The following is a 17,111-nucleotide window of genomic DNA, read 5'->3' as shown; positions in this document are numbered from 1 at the left end:
TCAACAAAGTGCGTACATTTGCGCTTGCACAGCAACAACAGCATCAGGAGCCGGGTTGTTATTATTCCTCTAACGAGGAGGGGCAGGTCCCTACTTGGTCAGAACATTTTCTAGTTTCACTTTGCTTGAAGTAATTCAAGTTGAAATATTTTGAATTTGTTTTTTTATCCACAGACAAAGTGGTGAGGTACAAAACAAGTCTGACCTCAAGTTTTTCTGCAAATAAGTTATTCAATGACTCCTGACTGAGTCAACAAAAACGACAAGAGAAAATAGTTGCACAGTCAAACGCCTAGCTCAGGAAACTGTGTAACGATTTATAATCAACATCACCAACAGACAGTCATCAAAGGGAGAATAGAGAAACATTTGACCTACCTTTAAGCCTGGGAAATACGGCCAGGCATCCACAAGTGCTCCATTCGCAGAAAATAAGTCGAATCCACCAGGTGGGAATAGGGAATTGGAGGTCCTCGTGAATACACCCACACTCACATGGGCGTACACGAGGACATTTCAAGAAAAGGAAAGTTAAGAGCTCCGTTAACTCGGCCGACATCGGTAGTTTCTCCAATCAAGAGGGATGCTGTTTATCTAAATGAATAAAAATAAAAAAATGGGTTATGAAACATTATTGACAGAAACAACAAGCAAAGAAAAGTTGAAAATGACACAGTGGGTAAACCCTAATTGTTAATAAACAGAAGAATTTAAGGTTTCCATAAAATACTCTGAAGGTATGCAAGTCATGCATCAGGTCATCAGGTATAATAAAAGGTAACGAAAATCATTACCCAAGTGATGATGCTGAGATTGTTGCTGATGACACTTCTATCCCAGCACGAGCAAAACTTGCAAATAGTTTTGTTATGTTGGCTTCTGGTTGGCTTCTTGAGCCTCAAATCGGCACTGTAAAGGAAAAAAGTTACATAGTGCAAACTGCAAACAAACTGCCAGCATCGACAGGGGCCTTACATGATGAATGCTATATAGTTAGGATCTTACATTTCACAAATTTGTAACACATTTCTCTTCTATGTATTAGCTCCCATGATCATTGCATTGGTATTCTTCATAGTTCATACCTGCCAAACAGCATGGCGGCGTGGAGACTGGAGAGCAGCGAGACCATAGTTCAAAAGACGATCACATTTTTGTAATTTGATCTGTTGACCTCGTTTGATCTATGTTGTTTTCGTGCACGTGCTCCACGTTACGTTTCCAAAAAAAAAAGGGATCGTTCTCTTTTTTTTGAAATTTTCGTCTCTTTTTCGAAAGTTTAAAAAAGTCGAAACTCACAGTGCTCATACTGTGAAAAAAAAACTAAAGCAGACGACACTAATCTTCTAATTAGTCGTGATTAAGATATCGATAGAAATTAATTATCGACCCCCTTAAAATCAAACCGTTAAAAAAACGAAAAAGGCGGTTTTTTACCCGCGCTTGACATCCGCTGAAGGAATCGGGTTTATTTAAGCATGTATAATAACTGTTCGTGTCATCAATTCATCATCATTTATTTATTCTTAACTCCCACCAATGTCGTTTTGGTTTTGAGGACTTTCCTGCTTGTTGTGGCTTATCTGCTTGTGGTTGGAATCTTTGAGCATTTTCTGTTTTGCTGCAAATCTTTCTCCCACCTCCGTTCACTTTTCCGTGCAACCTAGTAGTAGACTCTGCAATATCAATTGGCCGCCACCTACACTCCCATCGATCCCGGCAAATATGAGTCTCTTTATTCGTCAAACAAAACGTCTCCGATGGGGCTATTCTTACTTAGATAAGATGTCGTCAGTTTCCCATTCTTGCTATTCGTGTAGTTAAAAAAAAAAAAAAAAAAAAATATCCCCCCCCCCCCAAGCTGAAAAGTCGATAAATATAAGCAAATGTCTAAACGAAAGAAACGTCTGTGACGTTGGGAGGGTTGCTGCGCCGCGCTACACCGGGCTAACATGGCTCCTGATAACATTGGCTGTCGTTGGAAGCGCAGCAGTGCGATAAGGCAGCAGCCAGGAGTCATCACACACAGTCAACGTGAATCGCTAGATTATTATTCAACCGGCCGCCAGAGTTTCGTGATTTCCCGCTTATCTGTTCCGCCTGGCGGGATTTTGACGACGAGCTTCAGGAGGGGTCGGCGGCGCTTTATTGCTCGATCCTGCACAGGAAAGGAGGGGAGGAGGACGGTCGAGGAAAGGAAGTGAGACTAAGTTATGAAGACCGGCGAGGCTCATTGTGCAACCCTCCCTTTTACATTGCATATTCAGCGGTATAAATAAAGTCGGGAGTCGGCGGAACTGGCAAGAGACCGGCGGGCACATCCACTCGAGTCTCCGGTACACACACACACACAGCTCCTACTACCCCATAATGCGTGAGCACACAGAGTCCCATTCCTATACTGTACGTATATGTACAATGCCGGGCTCTCTCTCTCTCTACGCGGTTACTATTGCCTAGTGAGGGGGACGCGTATGAGAGTCCTACGATGTAGATAAGGATTGGGTCAATCCTCCGAGAGAGATAGATTATCTGGTCCCGTTGCTAGGCGTTGCTTCCCGCCTCCTCGCGCTCTATGTGTGCGTGTACGATAATTCCAGTCCTTTGGCAGGCTCTAGGACGACACGTGACTCACGCTTCCCAGGAGAGACGTGGGTGGGTGGTGGTGGTGTTACAAGAGAATGGGGACGAAAAACTGGCAAGAGAAAGAAGAAGTGAAAGATGCTAGACTCTCCAGTTGCCTGACCCCATAGTGTACCAATCCTGCAACACATGTAATGGCTCCGACAAAAGAAGAAAGAACCTCACCAATCAACAATTCTTCCATTGAACACAGACATAGAAAAAAGGAAAAGAATCAAAGGCCATATAGGAGAGAGACGGAAGGAAAGTTAGAGACGACAGCAAAGAACGGGCAGAGACAAAGACTGGCAGAAAAGAATTGTGTGGTCTGCTCTAGTGTTGATGACGTCGGCTAGATATATTTTCTTTTCTCTCTTTCTTGGCTGGGTCCGATCCCCTCTAGTATTCTTTTAAATACTAGTCGAAAGAGTAGTAGATGAAAGGCTGTGATTGCTTGGCTCAGATTTTTCTCTCGATCGATTGGCAGATCCGTCTCTAAAAACGTTGCCATGGTTTGGGTTGAGCATCCTGTTAAAACGCCAATAAAATCACGAGCGAGAGTGAATTCAATTGTAATTTCATTTGAGCAGTACACTTCAGTACGTTCGTATACATTGGATATGTAAAAAGGCAAGAAGCTGTTCAGGGATGGGTAGGGGGGGGGATGCGTAACGAGCCCTTTTACAAGGATGTGACATTGTAACGACTACATAAGAGCAGAAGGATTTTAAACTCGGGGGAGGGTTTGTGCTTCATTGAATCCTTGAATATTCCTCCATCCGCCGTTCCTTTGTGATCCTCTAACGAATTCAAGAGCCCCCACCAGTACATAAAGGCGAGAGAGGTGGTCGCTTGGGAACCAATTAAAAGATCTGTATGCAGTGGTTCTTAAAATCGGTGGCAATGATATCCCTGTCTTTGGAAAGGGTCAGTCCGGAGATCCAATTAAATTGTCCCGGACCCGATCCTTTGCTCCCGAGAGAGCGAACGAAGTTGCCGTTGGGACGGAAAATTTGAATCCGCCCGTTGCCATTGTCGCCGACTAGAATGAACCCTGAAAGTAGCATCAATAAAAACAAAATACGGAATAAGATAGTAAAAGATAATTCAATTAAATTCAAAAATTTCCAAGGAAACGAACCTTGGTCATCGACGGCCAGACATTCCGGGTGTTGAAATTGACCCCGCTGAGTTCCCCGGAAACCGAAAACGACCAACAGTTCGCCATTGGAGCCAAATACTTTGATCCTGCAATTACCAAAATCGCAGACGGCTATTCGCGATCCATCCGGCGAGACCTTAAAAAAAATACACCAATCGCCAAACAAATGATTATAATATTTTTCTGTTGGAAAATGTCAACCTCATTCAACTTCCGGTTGCGAAGCCAACTCTAACTCTTACCGCCACTCCAGTGGGCTCGCTGAATTCCCTTTTTTGGTAGAGCTTCCCACCGGGAAGGGTCATTGGCGAGACGACGCCCAATTCGCGGAAATAGACGCCATTTCGATCAAGAACCTTGTTACCGGAGCAGCAGCAGCAGCAGCAGCAGCAGCAGCAGCGCCATCGAAGCCCCGACATGAAAAAGGAAGACACAATCGTTAGATGGTGAAGGGAGGGGGTTTTGTCTCTCTCTCTCGGCTTTGGCTTAAGGCTTAGTTAGGTGTGTAGCAAGGGCTGCCGCAGTTGCTGGCCCAATCGATAAAATACTAGATTGCCTCTTTTTTCTTATTTTTCCTTTGTTGGTCTGAGAGGCACGCCCTTCTCCCCCCTCTCGAAAATTCAACGCAAAATACATCAACTGAAATGGAATAGCAGCCAGAGCATGAAATGAAATTCAAATGCACACCTGGACTCGGTCGTTGCACGTGTCGCAGACGTAAATGTTTCCTTTGAAGTCGACGGCGATGCCTTCGGGTGAGCGGAAATGGCCCGGAGACGTCCCTTTGACACCGATCTGACGTACGTAGACACCCTCTTTGTTGAAGACTTGAATACAATTGAGCCACTTGTCTGGTAGATCAGGTACAGAAAAAGAAGAAGAAGAAAAGAGGATCAGAGCGGAAATGAGAAAACGACCAAAAAAAGGGAAAGAAGCTAAGAAACAATGTCAATATAAGAATTCATTCAATACGTCAAATACGTGATTCGTTTAGACAACCGAAAATGGAGGAACGAATCACGTCACGCTTCATCAAGTCAGTTAACGAAATTGGTATACACAGCAGTCTCTCTGGCTCAGACTTAATCCTGCTGATTCCTTCATATCCGGTCAATCTACTGCTGGCTTCAGGCAGCAGCCAATCAACTATTGTTTTCATTTCCAATGCGATCATCATCAAAGCTATACGAGGTTCCAAAAAAAGGACGACGACGACGTTTGATTGTTTCTCGAATCGCACCCCTCTTCAAATTGCGCTATCGCATCGCGGAGGAAGCTTCAATTAATTATCAGAGCTGCTCTTCTTGTTGGGAAGAGCGGACGTCGGGACGTCGGCAAAAGATTCCCACCCTCTTTGTTCTTTGTGCCAGACGTCGTCGTCGTCGTCGTTTTCATCAGCCGTTGCTCATTTGTGTCTCTACCTGTGACGTAAATCTCTTCGGCCACCGTCGAGAAGGCTATGCCGAACGGGCAAAGAAAGGTCCCGCAATTAGCATTCGACGCAGACGTCGTTGTCACTCCCTGAACAAAAGAAGAAAAAGAAATAAACGTAACTTTAGCCGTCAGGTCACGCCAAAGCGGAAGAAGAAAGTGATTAACAAAGAAAGAGAGCGACGACAGACATTACGAAATGAGATATATCTATTCTCAAAATAAATTTAACAAAGGAAAAGGTCATTAGTTATCGCGTTGACACTTACGTTAGCGGAGGTGTCAGCAGTGCCGCCACCTAGGCGATCGTTCGATCGATATGGACTTCCCAAGGATTTCACTATTTTGCCACTCTTATCGATGACGTAAACGCGATGGCTATCAGTTGCCGCCACATACGTTTCGCCTGTCCACGGAGAAACGGCCACGCCGGCTGGGCGTTGTAAAAGTGTCGACGTGATGCGATGGCGCAGATGACCGGACAGCGACCTGAACAATCAAACATTCTACATTTATCTCGCTGTTATTTGAGACTATATTATAACACATGGACGTGTCGACTGTGCCAGACCACCTTTTCTCTCCATCACACACACACACGTGTGGTTCGAAACGGGGCCACACTGTTAAACCCATAGACTTGGTGAATGATTTATTTCTACTTCCCCCCTATCCCGCATCCTGAAAACATCGCTCACAGGGCTACAACTCCCGTTCTAGGTCGCCCTGCTCCTCCTTTGCCTTCTCGCTGTAGTTTCCACTTTTGGCTCTCAACTTTTCAGCCGCCAACTCCATCCACGGTGCATATGCTGAGCGGGCGTGTCTAATTACCTATAATAGAGCGACCTCTCATCAGCAGTTGACAGAAATTCGGTCGTCTTTTTGGATTCGGTGGGTGAATCCAAGTGAGGAGGAGTCGGATGGACAGACTCGACGCCGGGCTCGACGAACAGCACTCGTCGGCTCTTTCGACGGCCGTGGGCCGATGACTCGTTGTGAATGGTCGAAGCGTGAAGTGCTGCAGCAGAAGCCGATGAGGATGGGGCTGCGATGCATGCGCCTATTCCACCGTCCATCTCGGTCGATTGACAAGTCAGCGACAGCTCTTCACTATCGAACATCAACCGGGTCGTGCCGCACTGCCGCGCCGTCTGCAGGATGGCTTCCGACCGCTTCAGCACGTTCGTCTACAGTTTCAAGAGAAAAGACATAACGTTGGCAATCGATGCATCGGCAGATATTTAAAAAAAAATTCTTCTTTGATTTGACTCACGTCGGGAATTGGCTCCTCGTCAGACGAGCCGATGGTCGGCGTTTGATCCAGGATTTGATCACAAAGCTGTTCGACTTGAGTGAATTTGGTCGCTTCGTTCTCGCTCCACGTTTTCAACTCGGCGAGCAATTGATCCTGCTTCTCCGATAATTGTTGCACTTGAATAGCGACGGTGGCTCGGATGTTGTTGCGGAGTTTCTTGCAGCGCACCTGGCAGACGAATTCAATTAACAATCGGGATCACCAAAGGAAGCAAATCGAATCAATGCGTCCCGATTGCGGAACTTACCCTAAATTCTTCTTTGATCATGGAGATGCGCTGCTTTTCTGCAAACAAGTCATCAATTACACTTGACCAATCCTTTCTGAGTTCGGCAACGTGCAGTAGGTGGCAGCTCTTGCAAAAGAGCTACAAATAGATAAAATAATTTAAAAATGAAAGCCAACCAACTGAATAATTCCCATTCAACTCACTTGATTACAGTGCGGACATGTTGAATCGTGCGGAGAGCTGCCATAGCAACGGACGCAAACAGCAGCGCTTGTTTTACTAGCCGTCCGAGATGATGAAACGCTGTCATCTTTCGACAGGTTGTCGCTTCCGCCATTAGCGGAGCCTGTTGTTGCAATCGACTCGAGGAAAGCCTGCAGGAGGATGTTGGTGGGCAAGGCACTGATGCCTTCCAACGGAAGAGTCACCTCGAGCCGACAGGTAGGGCAGCCGATGACTGTCGGTTTCTTCCGGGCGTAGATCTTCAGGCAGGCCAAGCAGAAAGTGTGTTGACACGGCAACTACTTGTTCATAAAAGTAGAAAAACGAAACATGAAAGAGCATTTCTTTATCTTATCAGCTGGAGAGAATTTACGACATTATTAACAACTTGAGAAGGAACAATAATTACCATGGTTGGACGGATGAGTTGTTCCAGGCAAATGGCGCAACGGACCAAGTCTTCCAACGATTGGCTGGCATGACGGGGATGCGGTTTCGAACGTTCTTTGGTCGGAAGCTTTTCTTCATTGAGGGTGCGAGAGCGACGAACGAATTTATTCAAGACGCCGCCACGATTTTTGTGTTTGGCCGCTTCTTTGTCGGTCACGACTAGAGGCATTCTGACGTAGCTGGCAGTCTTTTCCTTGGCGTTTTCTGGTTTGAACGCGCACAAATAGGGAATTAATTGTTACAGCAAGAGAATCAGACACTGGGACACACGGAACCCAACCACCATATAACGAAAACAGAGTAGGAAACACACCAACTCGAAGTAAATAACAGCGACTCACGACGAGAAAATCTAATTTATCTCATGCGAAGTCAGCTTGGGTAACATGCAGATAAGATGGATATCACGACGATCAAAAGGCCCCTTATCATTACCGTTTCACGTCGCTAAGGCGTACACCTGTCGGATGATCTCACGTCGTGCGTAGATTTATTACTTAAGAATGCGCAAGTATATTGAGCAAGACCATCCAAATGTCAAACAAAAGTGTGGCTTCCGAAATAAAATTTCTTAACTAGCGGATTAAAAACACGTACATAGAAGAAGAAAAAACCCCTTCCAAAGCCAATTAAGTATGGTAATGTCTTGCGATTAGGAGCACAATGCTTTGAGACGTGTACAACTTACAAGCCTTAAAAGCTGGTTGCTTAGTCTCTCTAGTTTAGACGCTATTGTGTCGAAATGTGCAATGGATTTTTAAAAGCCTTGGAGATAAAAGGAAGAAAAACATGTCGTGAACAGAAGGACGGTGCTAACTGTACGTTCATTCATACCGTCTGCAATTCTTAAATAATTGTCGATAGTCCTCCATTATTTAAAAAAAGAGGCGAAAACAAAGAAAATTAAAGAGTCAAAAACGAACATTTGACATCAAAAGCGATGACAAGTGATGCATTCAAGTTACCTGAAATGGGGTGGTCACGTCTCGTGGAGCGTTACGTAAATTTTTTGATCACACAGTTTCACACAGCGTCACGTCGCGTCGTCCCGATATCTTCCCGTCGCGAACGAAGTCACCTCGTCACACGTGCCTCTTAGCATTACACAAGGACTGGGGGGGAGGGGGGAGTGTCGGGAGGGCAGACAATCAATGAAAAATATTGGCGTCGAGAAGACGCCGGTCTTTGGATTTCTTTCAATAAGTATTGGTTGTTACTTGTAAACATTGTAAGTAGTGTATTCATCACCCGGGAAAAAAAAAAGTATGAAAGAGAACGATATTATATCAACGATTCGTAAATAACGTTTCTTAATAAATTCCCCACACAAAAGAAAAGAGTAAAAAAATTTTTGGGAGAGGGAAAAAAAAAAATTCTAGTGAGAGTATCTGAATCAGACCAACGGAGAGCGGTAGCGATACCGCCAAATTCAATAATAATAATAATATTGTACATTTTCAATGAAAGGAAATGCGTTTTCTGTGTTCCGAGAACCACAAGATGAACGGACGGCATGTAACATCGAATACTTATTAGTTTTTCTGATTTTTGTTTTGTTTTGAATCGCGAGTGTAGCTGCGTCTACTTAAAAACAACCGGCTTCGAGGAATAGCGAGAAAGAGCAGGAGAAGTGAAAAAAAAAAGGCTTTGGGCGTACACGGACACGCAATTACACACACACACACACACACACATATTGACAAACAAGCTGCGGCTACGAAATTATTTTAGATCAACTTTCAACTTCTTCTTTACCCTTCTGCTTTTACCCCCGTCCCGCTTTGAAAATTTCCCACTCGCAACGAGTCAATCAGGGAAGTACGAAGTGATGAGAAGGGGAACCGGGAGGAGCTCACAAAATAAACTACGACACAAAAATGATCTCCCATGCTAAGTCAAGGAAATTATTCGTTCCCAACTATCCCATTACGTGATCGAGGAAGGTTATCAGTATACTACGACCCGATCTCGCAAATTTGTTCGTCGTAAGGGGAGCACAGGTCGGATCAACGCTAAAGAGCTTTCGCTGTTGGCAGAAATTCGTCCCATCGTATCAAAACAGTACAGTATTTTCTTTTATACTACGTTGATTCAGTTTTTTTTTTAACGGAAATTAATTCTAACGAGTGCAGTTGTTTGTTAACTAGAGTATAAGCCGCAGTCGTAGTCGGGTCGTCCAAGGTCCGTCAACACAACGGTCGGTCGGGGAGTTTGCTGGCATGAGGAAAACAAATGTCAATCGTGAAAACCAATCCAAACTTAGTGAACGGAAAACAAATACACAAATCAAGACACCTTACTTTGCTGGTTTTAATCGTAATTTTTTTGAGCCAATTAAATAAAAAATAAATAAATAAAATAAAATAAAACAAATAAAAAAAAAAAAAAAAACCCAGCGTGGAAAATTTTGCTGATAGTAGTAAAGATAGTGTTTGCGCAGTGCAAAAGCAAAAGATGAAATCTTACCTATTGCTCTTCGATGCGGATTCGTTTACGGAGAGTATCGTTGTTGGTCGCGTTGGGAGGTTCGGCAGTCATCACTTTTAATCGGGAACCACAGACTTCTTGCCCGTGCAAAGTCTGTCATAAGCCATAAGCTTGCGTCATGCAGAGAATAAAATGAGACGAGCGACTAATTGCTTGTTTGTACCATTAACGCTCTGTCGGCGGAGTCCTTATCGGCATACTTGGCGTACCCACACGATCTGCCACCCAACATGTAGACGTCAATGAGGTGACCGAAACGGCCAAAAATATCCTTCAGTACATAGATCGGAGGCGGCGTAGGCTGGCAAACTATAAATAACCTAGATAAAGCACAAGGAAAAGAATGAATGCGTCATCCGTGTCATGACAACACAAAGAAGATGGTTACCTCTCTCCAACAGGAGAATCCATTGGGGCTAGAGGCTGAGGAGTAGGAAGTTTGACAGAACAATAAGAAGGGTCATAGGTTTCACCCTGATAATTATTATTAGTTGGTGCCTGGTTAGGCGAGAGTGGGATCCCTTGAGTAGACAGAGCTCCCAACATTTCCAAATGGCCCATCAATTCATTCCGCTCGTCTGTGCCGTTTACCGCATGTTTCGATGGAGATTGGAGGAAACCTTGCCCTAATCCGGCAGCTTGGATCAACGACGTTGCCTGTGCAATCGTTTCGGCTAACGTAGCTAAATTATTGTGGAGTGCTGCTGTTCGAGCAGCATTATTTGGCGCTATCAATCCGTGATAAGGCGCGCCAACTGGCGATGGATTCGTTGTAGGTACAGGCTGAACGTTATTTTCCATCCCTCCTTGTCCTTGCAGCCCAGATAAAAATGGTAACCTAGCACCAGATCCAACTGGGGTCAAGCAATTTACCCCTGTGGCAGATAAAGTGGAAAAAAGAGAAATGCATTTAAAAGACATGAATAAAACATAAGCATACACAATAGAAAGCTGACCTGCGTATTGAACGGAGGATTGAACTGTAGTTGTAGGAAGTGTACCTGATGAAGTACTACGAGTTGGTTCTGAACTGATGTAATCAAATTTAACGATTAGTCTTTGTCCAGGTGGATATTCAAAGCCGTGAAGCTTTTCTTTCGCGTAAGACGCTGCTTGAGCATTATTGTACACGGCAGTGTACTGACACCTTCCTTGCTGTAAAATTATAAAATACGTTAAGATTTAAATTGCGTTCAAATTTACTCAAATTCCCATTCGATTTTACCTGGCGATTCTTCGTTTCTCTCTTTTCACAATAATCCAAACCGGGAATAATATCAAACAATTTCCATAGTTGATCTTGATTTACAGATGAAGACGCGACTACAGCGAGGCGAGAAAACCCTTCAGTACTTGCAGCGGTATGATTTTCGTAGGGGAACACATCGTAGTTGCTCGTTGTTGAAGAAGCACTGCCAATATTGGACTGTGAGCTATCTGCGTGCATTGGCTTAGGGGGTCTGGGATCAGCAAACACGGGTTTGAATGATCGTTCACAACACTCAAAGGCTTTGGCAGTGTGTGAGACACGATGATACTTTACATACGCGAAGCCTTTGCTTTCTTTGGTGTTTTTGTCTTTAACAATTGAAACATAGTCTATGTCACCAAACTGAGCAAAGTGATCTCTTAACTCTGAATCATTCATGGACTTGGGAACAACAACAAATAATCGCAACAGTCTTTCTTCTTCATTTGAATCTCTTCTTGATCCTTGCTCACGACTGTGAGCAATCAAAACTTTTAGTGGCCTGGGATGGCACCCTATGCAGCGGCCATTCATTTCTTCCATTGCTGTTGCAGCTTCAGATGTCTTAGAAAATTTTATGTAAGCCACACCTAGATAAAAAAGAATGTGTGTGTCAACATGATGAATGAGAATTTCAAAACACATTAATAGCCCATATAGTAGATACTTTGAGGGCTGTTGTTTACAATTCTCTTATCATTCCGAGCACAAGCACAATAGTAGAGAGAAAGGCTATCTAGATAAGATAAAGTTCTCGGAAACGAATATTTAGAGAAAGTTGAATACCTTTGGGCTCCCCTGTTGTTCGATCCTTGACCATCCAAATTTCTTCAATAGTTCCGTATTTGTGAAAGGCTTCGCGAAAATCATCTTCTGTCACTGATTTACCACATACGATAAAAAGTCTTGAGTTTGGGGGTTCGTCTTGTTTGCTCTCTTTTAATGAAGGATGGGAATCTCGATCCAATACACTTGGCTTTCTATCAGCCATTTTTCACCCTTTACACTTTCTTCTTCTCTTCCCCAAAAGTTTTGGAGTCTACGTCATCGATAAAGATTGCGGTCGTCTGCTATAACATACTAAACAACACCCTCGAAAGCGCCTATTTTCAAACTTCACTAAACTTCAGCTGCTGTGAGTGAGTGAGTCTGTCCTGATCGATAGGAGATTCTGCATCTTTGATTTATATCTTGTATATTTATCACCGTAATATAATTTTTATTTCAGAGAATTAGTTTAGGGTTCCTTTCGTAAGCTGGATAAGAAAATGCAAGCTTATCTCACAAATGAAATATTTTATTTTTCTGTTTTTCTCTCACGTACGAAATGAAACGTAGTGTTCACGATTCTAAGGGTTATTTCATATTAAAACCCATTAAAACTTACTAATAAATTAAATTTTTTTAGGCCATTTATAATATTTAATTTATAAATCTTTTCTATTTTCGATGAAGCCGCTGGCATCTTTCGGAGAAAATCAAAACTTCATTATCAATTTGTCACCGATTTAAATTACGTCGACTGCTCCAGTCGCCACGCCAGTCCAGTCCAGTGCTTCACAATCTTCGATCTTTCCCATCTTCTGCTGTGTCCATTCGAGATTACACGGATCACACACGTGGTTGCTTTCCTATTCTTAACATGTCTAAAGTGAAGGTGAGAAATTAAAATAATATAGAAGTAGTCACGAATTAAGGAGGAATTGTTTTGAATCTGTAATTATGATACACATAGATTGGTATCATCGGTGGGTCCGGTTTCTATTCATTGGATGCGTTGATAGATCCTGTTGAAAAGTCTGTAACTACTCCTTTCGGTGAACCTTCCGATAATCTCGTTTGCGGGAAAATTTCTGGGGTTGAATGTGTTGTACTTGCCAGGTGATGAACATACCATTTATTACCCAAAAGTATTTAAAAAATAAATTGCTTCATGGCTAACTGTGTAATCTTTTATTTCTTTTCCCAGACACAATCGTAAACATGGAATAATGCCCACCAATATCAATTACCGAGCCAATATTTGGGCATTGAAAGAAGAAGGATGCACCCATGTTATTGTTTCAACTGCCTGTGGCTCCTTGCAGGAAGAAATAGCTCCTGGTGATCTTGTAATTCTCGATCAATTCATAGACAGGTGAAACAAAACATTTATTTACAGCCTCCAGTAGCCTAACAGCTTCTTGTTAGGGCTCCTTTATTAAAAATTAATAAAATTCACCCTTTCTCTTAAAATTCAAATTTCCTTGACCCACAAAAAAACAGAACTACCAAAAGAGCTCAAACATTTTATGATGGAACATGTGAAAAGCTGAGTGGTGTTTGTCATTTGCCAGTCGATGAACCCTTTTGTGGACTTACTCGCTCTTGCTTAAAACAAGCTGCAGAAGAATCCAACATACCTGTACACGCTACAGGTACTTGTATCACTATTGAAGGGCCAAGGTTCTCATCCAAGGCAGAAAGCTTTCTATTCAAATCTTGGGGTGGTCATGTAATAAACATGACAACTGTTCCAGAGGTAATTTTTGTTGAAACATTTAAAAATTCTTTATCATCCTAGAAAATTCTTAAATTTCTACATAGGGGCTGGCTGCCCATAAACGATTCGCACATTTAGGGGAGGGGAGGGGGTAGCGTGGCCACTTGTAACGGTTGAAGATGATGGGGAGGGTCTTATTAGAAATTGGATTCAAGAACTTGCAGTATAGAAAACTAAATTATTTATGAAGAAAGAAATTTCAAAATAAAATAAAATTTAACTGTATTAATATGGGAAAGTTGAAGGGTCTAAAAAATTACGTCGTTTGTTGGGGGGGAGTAACTTTTTTTACGGTCGTGACACGCAGGGAAATGGATGGGATGGGATAAAAAATAATGACAAAAAATTACGTGACGTCGTCTATGGACAGCCCCATGCAAATCTGTTGAAGTATTAATTTGTTTGTTTTTTGGTTTTGGTATTACTTTAGTGTGTTTTGGCTAAAGAAGCTGGGCTTTGCTATGCTGCCATAGCTATGGCTACTGATTACGACTGTTGGCACCCGCATAATGAAAAAGGTGGATATTTATTGCATCATCAAGTTTATTTTTTTTAACTTAAATTTATTTTCGTTAACAGTCAATGTAGAGCTTGCATTGAAAACGTTCCGTGAAAATGTTGGAAAAGTTACTCAACTTCTGTGTGCTGCAGTTCCCATTATTGCGAAAGTTGACTGGTCTGTTACTATTCAGGAACTTAAGGTAAAGACTAAAGAGGTTAACCAATTTCGATAAGAAAAACTGTGTACTTACATTTCCTTTTACAGGAAACGGTTAAAAATAGCGTTATGGCTTGACTTATTATCTGTCAATCCCCCATAACGTTTCTTCCAAAATTGTGCAACATCATTCATTAGTTACTTAACATAGAATTTTAATCAATGTTGTGTAATATGACAATAACCACGGATTACATTGAGAACGTAAACGTTTTTCGGGATTTATTACTGGTTGACTATACACATGCACAACTGGAAACACCTTTATCAGTATAGAACACCATTTTTAAAGGAGTGAAAGAGGAATGTTAGCTAAGACATAAATTCATCTGAAAAAGAAATCTGAAAAGAGAGAAAGCGCTAAATAACCTCCACTTTACAATTGGCTTAAGCAGATGGTTTAAATTTTTCCCGGTACATCTATCATGTCAATGTTTATTTTGTAGTAAACATACGGATAATATTCCGATTGACCGAAAACCAAACCGGGAATGTCGACGTTCTGTGAAATGAAAATAACCGAATAGAGTTTAATTTCGATAAGATATTTTCAAAAAGCTGCTATTTTACTTACATCGTGAGCGCTTTGAAGGGCAGAGTTATCCAGGTGTATGTACAACTGGCTAAGCACTTCTCGTAAACGTTTAGTTGATTTTTTGTTAGGTTGCAGTAGCATTGCTTGGAAGTTTACGGGTAGTCCATAACTGCAAAATAATTAATTATTCTAATTCTATTGGTCTATTGATAGGATTTAAACAAATTTTACCGGAGTACAGATTCAACGAAGACTCTAAGAGCTTTCACGTGAACCCAAGCCGTGAATCCCTCGCTAAAATTCACCTTCAACCACCTCACCAATGGGCCCTGTTAAATGGTATTTTATTTTTAAATGTGTGATCCATTTTAACTAAATAAGTATACGCACGAATTGCTTCTTTTTATCAGTAGCCAGCTTGGTAATCTCGTTCTTGCCAGCGGCCAACTCTTCTTCGTTATAGGTAAAATCGCGAACTACAAACCTTTAAATAAATAATAACTTATGATAATTTATTTAATAAAAAAACATACTTTTGTCTGAAATACTTATGTTCGCGAGCATGGTGTTTAAACTCATCTACAACTTTGCGGAAAAGAGTGACGGTAACCAGAGCATTTTCACCATCTTGGGTGACCAACTGCGATGAGCGTGGAACCACCATCGGAGTAAGTTTTTCATACTTGTCCCACCAATCTTGGATTGTTGCCCTATTCCTCATAGGTTTAACTTCTGTACCAATTGGTATGTTTTAAAACATTTTTCCTTACTTGGGGATAATGACCAATAGAGTAACTAGGTACTCAGAATCCAGGACAAAGTGCTCCTTCTTTACCAATTCTCCAAGGTTGCGAGTAACCAAACTTCCACTGAAAACCGAAATGAAATCAGGCAAATGTCAAATAGATGGTAGATCAGTAAAATTCTTAAGATTGCTTACACTTGTTTTTTCTCCAAGCTTTGCAAGTTGCCCTTCAAGTTATTGTATGCAGATGATTTGGATTTCAGATCTGTTTCAATCTGTCCTACTTGCTTGCTTATTATATCAGCAATGTTGCGAAGGGATTGTTTGATTGGATACTTGGCCATATCCCATTGAAATCTAGTTAGATAGGTGACCAAATCAACTAGAAAGGAAGAGTAAATGTTGTAAAACACTGTCACTAAGTACTATTCATTACTTAATAGTAAATACCTCCATTGGCAAGTAAGTTCTCGGCCAGCTTATCTCTTTGATCTTCCAAAACTTCACCCAGATAGAGAGCAATTTTCCTACTTACTTGTTCAACATAGATATCAAGCTTACCCAAATCATCAGAGAGACCTACCAACTGATCAAGAGTGCCCACTTTCAAATCAGGAACAGCGAATTTCCAATTTGCAGACAAATTGTTTTGATGGTGAAGTACATCGTTCAATTTGTCAAAAGTTTGCTGACAGGTTTTATCGCCAGGAGCGGAAATCAACCAAAATTCAGTCATCCTGATTTGTTGGTGGTACTGCACACGAAAAAGATTTAGAATTTAGAAGAATAACAGTCAAAACATCGCGGTTACCTCTTCAGTTCTCTTCGTCAAGTCAGGAGACTGTCATGTGATCTAAGGTTTCCTACTTATAAAAAGGCCGGACCAAGTTTTGTCATATCAAGCATCAAGTTGGGCTGCGCTGAAATTTAGCTGCTTCTCGCAGCGCCACAAGCGGAATATATTGAAATTCGAGATGGCTGTATTATTTATAGATCTTATATTTCTGGAAAAAAATCTCTTGTATCGAACAATCTAAAGCTTTCTGTCATACTGAGTAAATGACATGTGCACACATGTATGGATATAAAATATTTTAAATCGGGTAATAGCTGGCGTTAAAGGCGGCTTTGCACTTTTCAAACGATTTTTTCCCCTTGACCGTTTCATTACTGTCGGGCCTATTACACATGATTTTGTATCTTTCATTATTGTCTCATATTTTGATCGATTGTTAGCCAGCTTTTTCTCATTTAACTGTTGAAGTATTTAATAATAATAAAAATAAACGCAAGTTTAAACGAAACCTTATTCGTCATAGTGTTCAGGAACGATTTAAAAAAAATATAACAGTAGGTGAGTAGGCCTATGGCAAATGCGGACAAGACAAGTAAAAAAATGTCGGA

At 41.8% G+C, this 17,111-nt stretch overlaps 3 protein-coding genes across 7 annotated transcripts; 1 reads left to right on the top strand and 2 right to left on the bottom strand.

Annotated features, from left to right (window-relative positions):
* Positions 1 to 3,178: 3,178 nt before the first annotated feature.
* LOC124343176 (RNA-binding protein 45-like) lies at positions 3,179 to 12,238 on the bottom strand. 5 transcript variants are annotated; one of them, XM_046796389.1, is made up of 12 exons: positions 9,898 to 9,986; positions 7,391 to 7,635; positions 6,963 to 7,280; positions 6,778 to 6,897; positions 6,489 to 6,698; positions 6,047 to 6,402; positions 5,485 to 5,704; positions 5,206 to 5,305; positions 4,472 to 4,635; positions 4,027 to 4,140; positions 3,764 to 3,920; positions 3,179 to 3,676 (listed from the first exon to the last, which is right to left on the bottom strand). In XM_046796389.1, exons 2-12 carry the CDS (start codon positions 7,598 to 7,600, stop codon positions 3,486 to 3,488), a joined length of 2,160 nt encoding a protein of 719 aa, XP_046652345.1. In that variant the 5' UTR covers positions 7,601 to 7,635; positions 9,898 to 9,986; the 3' UTR covers positions 3,179 to 3,485. The 5 variants fall into 5 exon arrangements, with proteins under 5 accessions (XP_046652345.1, XP_046652344.1, XP_046652346.1 ...); XM_046796388.1 differs by lacking the exon at positions 9,898 to 9,986 and adding an exon at positions 8,397 to 9,645; XM_046796390.1 differs by lacking the exons at positions 3,179 to 3,676; positions 9,898 to 9,986 and having other exon boundaries at positions 3,831 to 3,920; positions 3,986 to 4,140; positions 7,391 to 8,380.
* A 451-nt stretch (positions 12,239 to 12,689) lies between these two features.
* Positions 12,690 to 14,640, top strand: LOC124343313 (S-methyl-5'-thioadenosine phosphorylase-like). The gene is made up of 7 exons (XM_046796619.1): positions 12,690 to 12,824; positions 12,903 to 13,048; positions 13,137 to 13,304; positions 13,433 to 13,688; positions 14,140 to 14,227; positions 14,289 to 14,410; positions 14,476 to 14,640. Exons 1-7 carry the CDS (start codon positions 12,810 to 12,812, stop codon positions 14,503 to 14,505), a joined length of 825 nt encoding a protein of 274 aa, XP_046652575.1. The 5' UTR covers positions 12,690 to 12,809; the 3' UTR covers positions 14,506 to 14,640.
* LOC124343278 (V-type proton ATPase subunit C-like) lies at positions 14,635 to 16,605 on the bottom strand. The gene is made up of 9 exons (XM_046796549.1): positions 16,519 to 16,605; positions 16,158 to 16,461; positions 15,903 to 16,089; positions 15,733 to 15,831; positions 15,511 to 15,672; positions 15,353 to 15,446; positions 15,194 to 15,291; positions 15,002 to 15,131; positions 14,635 to 14,929 (listed from the first exon to the last, which is right to left on the bottom strand). The coding sequence occupies exons 2-9, from the start codon at positions 16,441 to 16,443 to the stop codon at positions 14,828 to 14,830; spliced, it is 1,158 nt and encodes a 385-aa protein (XP_046652505.1). The 5' UTR covers positions 16,444 to 16,461; positions 16,519 to 16,605; the 3' UTR covers positions 14,635 to 14,827.
* Between the last annotated feature and the right edge of the window lie 506 nt (positions 16,606 to 17,111).

The sequence above is a fragment of the Daphnia pulicaria genome, chromosome 6 (genome assembly GCF_021234035.1).
Source record: "Daphnia pulicaria isolate SC F1-1A chromosome 6, SC_F0-13Bv2, whole genome shotgun sequence".
Taxonomy (NCBI): domain Eukaryota; kingdom Metazoa; phylum Arthropoda; class Branchiopoda; order Diplostraca; family Daphniidae; genus Daphnia; species Daphnia pulicaria.
This window is presented reverse-complemented; position numbering and strand designations above follow the sequence as displayed.

Bases quoted from the DNA above. Each gene is read 5' to 3' on its own strand.
- LOC124343313 (XM_046796619.1), top strand. The intron at 13,689-14,139 runs GTAATTTTTGTT...GTATTACTTTAG, and splicing joins ACATGACAACTGTTCCAGAG to TGTGTTTTGGCTAAAGAAGC. The intron at 14,411-14,475 runs GTAAAGACTAAA...TTCCTTTTACAG, and splicing joins TTACTATTCAGGAACTTAAG to GAAACGGTTAAAAATAGCGT.
- LOC124343176 (XM_046796389.1), bottom strand. From the start codon at position 7,600: ATGCCTCTAGTCGTGACCGACAAAGAAGCGGCCAAACACAAAAATCGT. The intron at 6,403-6,488 runs GTGAGTCAAATC...TTGAAACTGTAG, and splicing joins ACGAGGAGCCAATTCCCGAC to ACGAACGTGCTGAAGCGGTC. The intron at 3,921-4,026 runs GTAAGAGTTAGA...ATTTTTTTTAAG, and splicing joins GCGAGCCCACTGGAGTGGCG to GTCTCGCCGGATGGATCGCG.
- LOC124343278 (XM_046796549.1), bottom strand. From the start codon at position 16,443: ATGACTGAATTTTGGTTGATTTCCGCTCCTGGCGATAAAACCTGTCAG. The intron at 15,447-15,510 runs GTATTTCAGACA...ATTTATTTAAAG, and splicing joins CACCATGCTCGCGAACATAA to GTTTGTAGTTCGCGATTTTA. The intron at 15,132-15,193 runs GTAAAATTTGTT...ATTATTTTGCAG, and splicing joins TTCGTTGAATCTGTACTCCG to TTATGGACTACCCGTAAACT.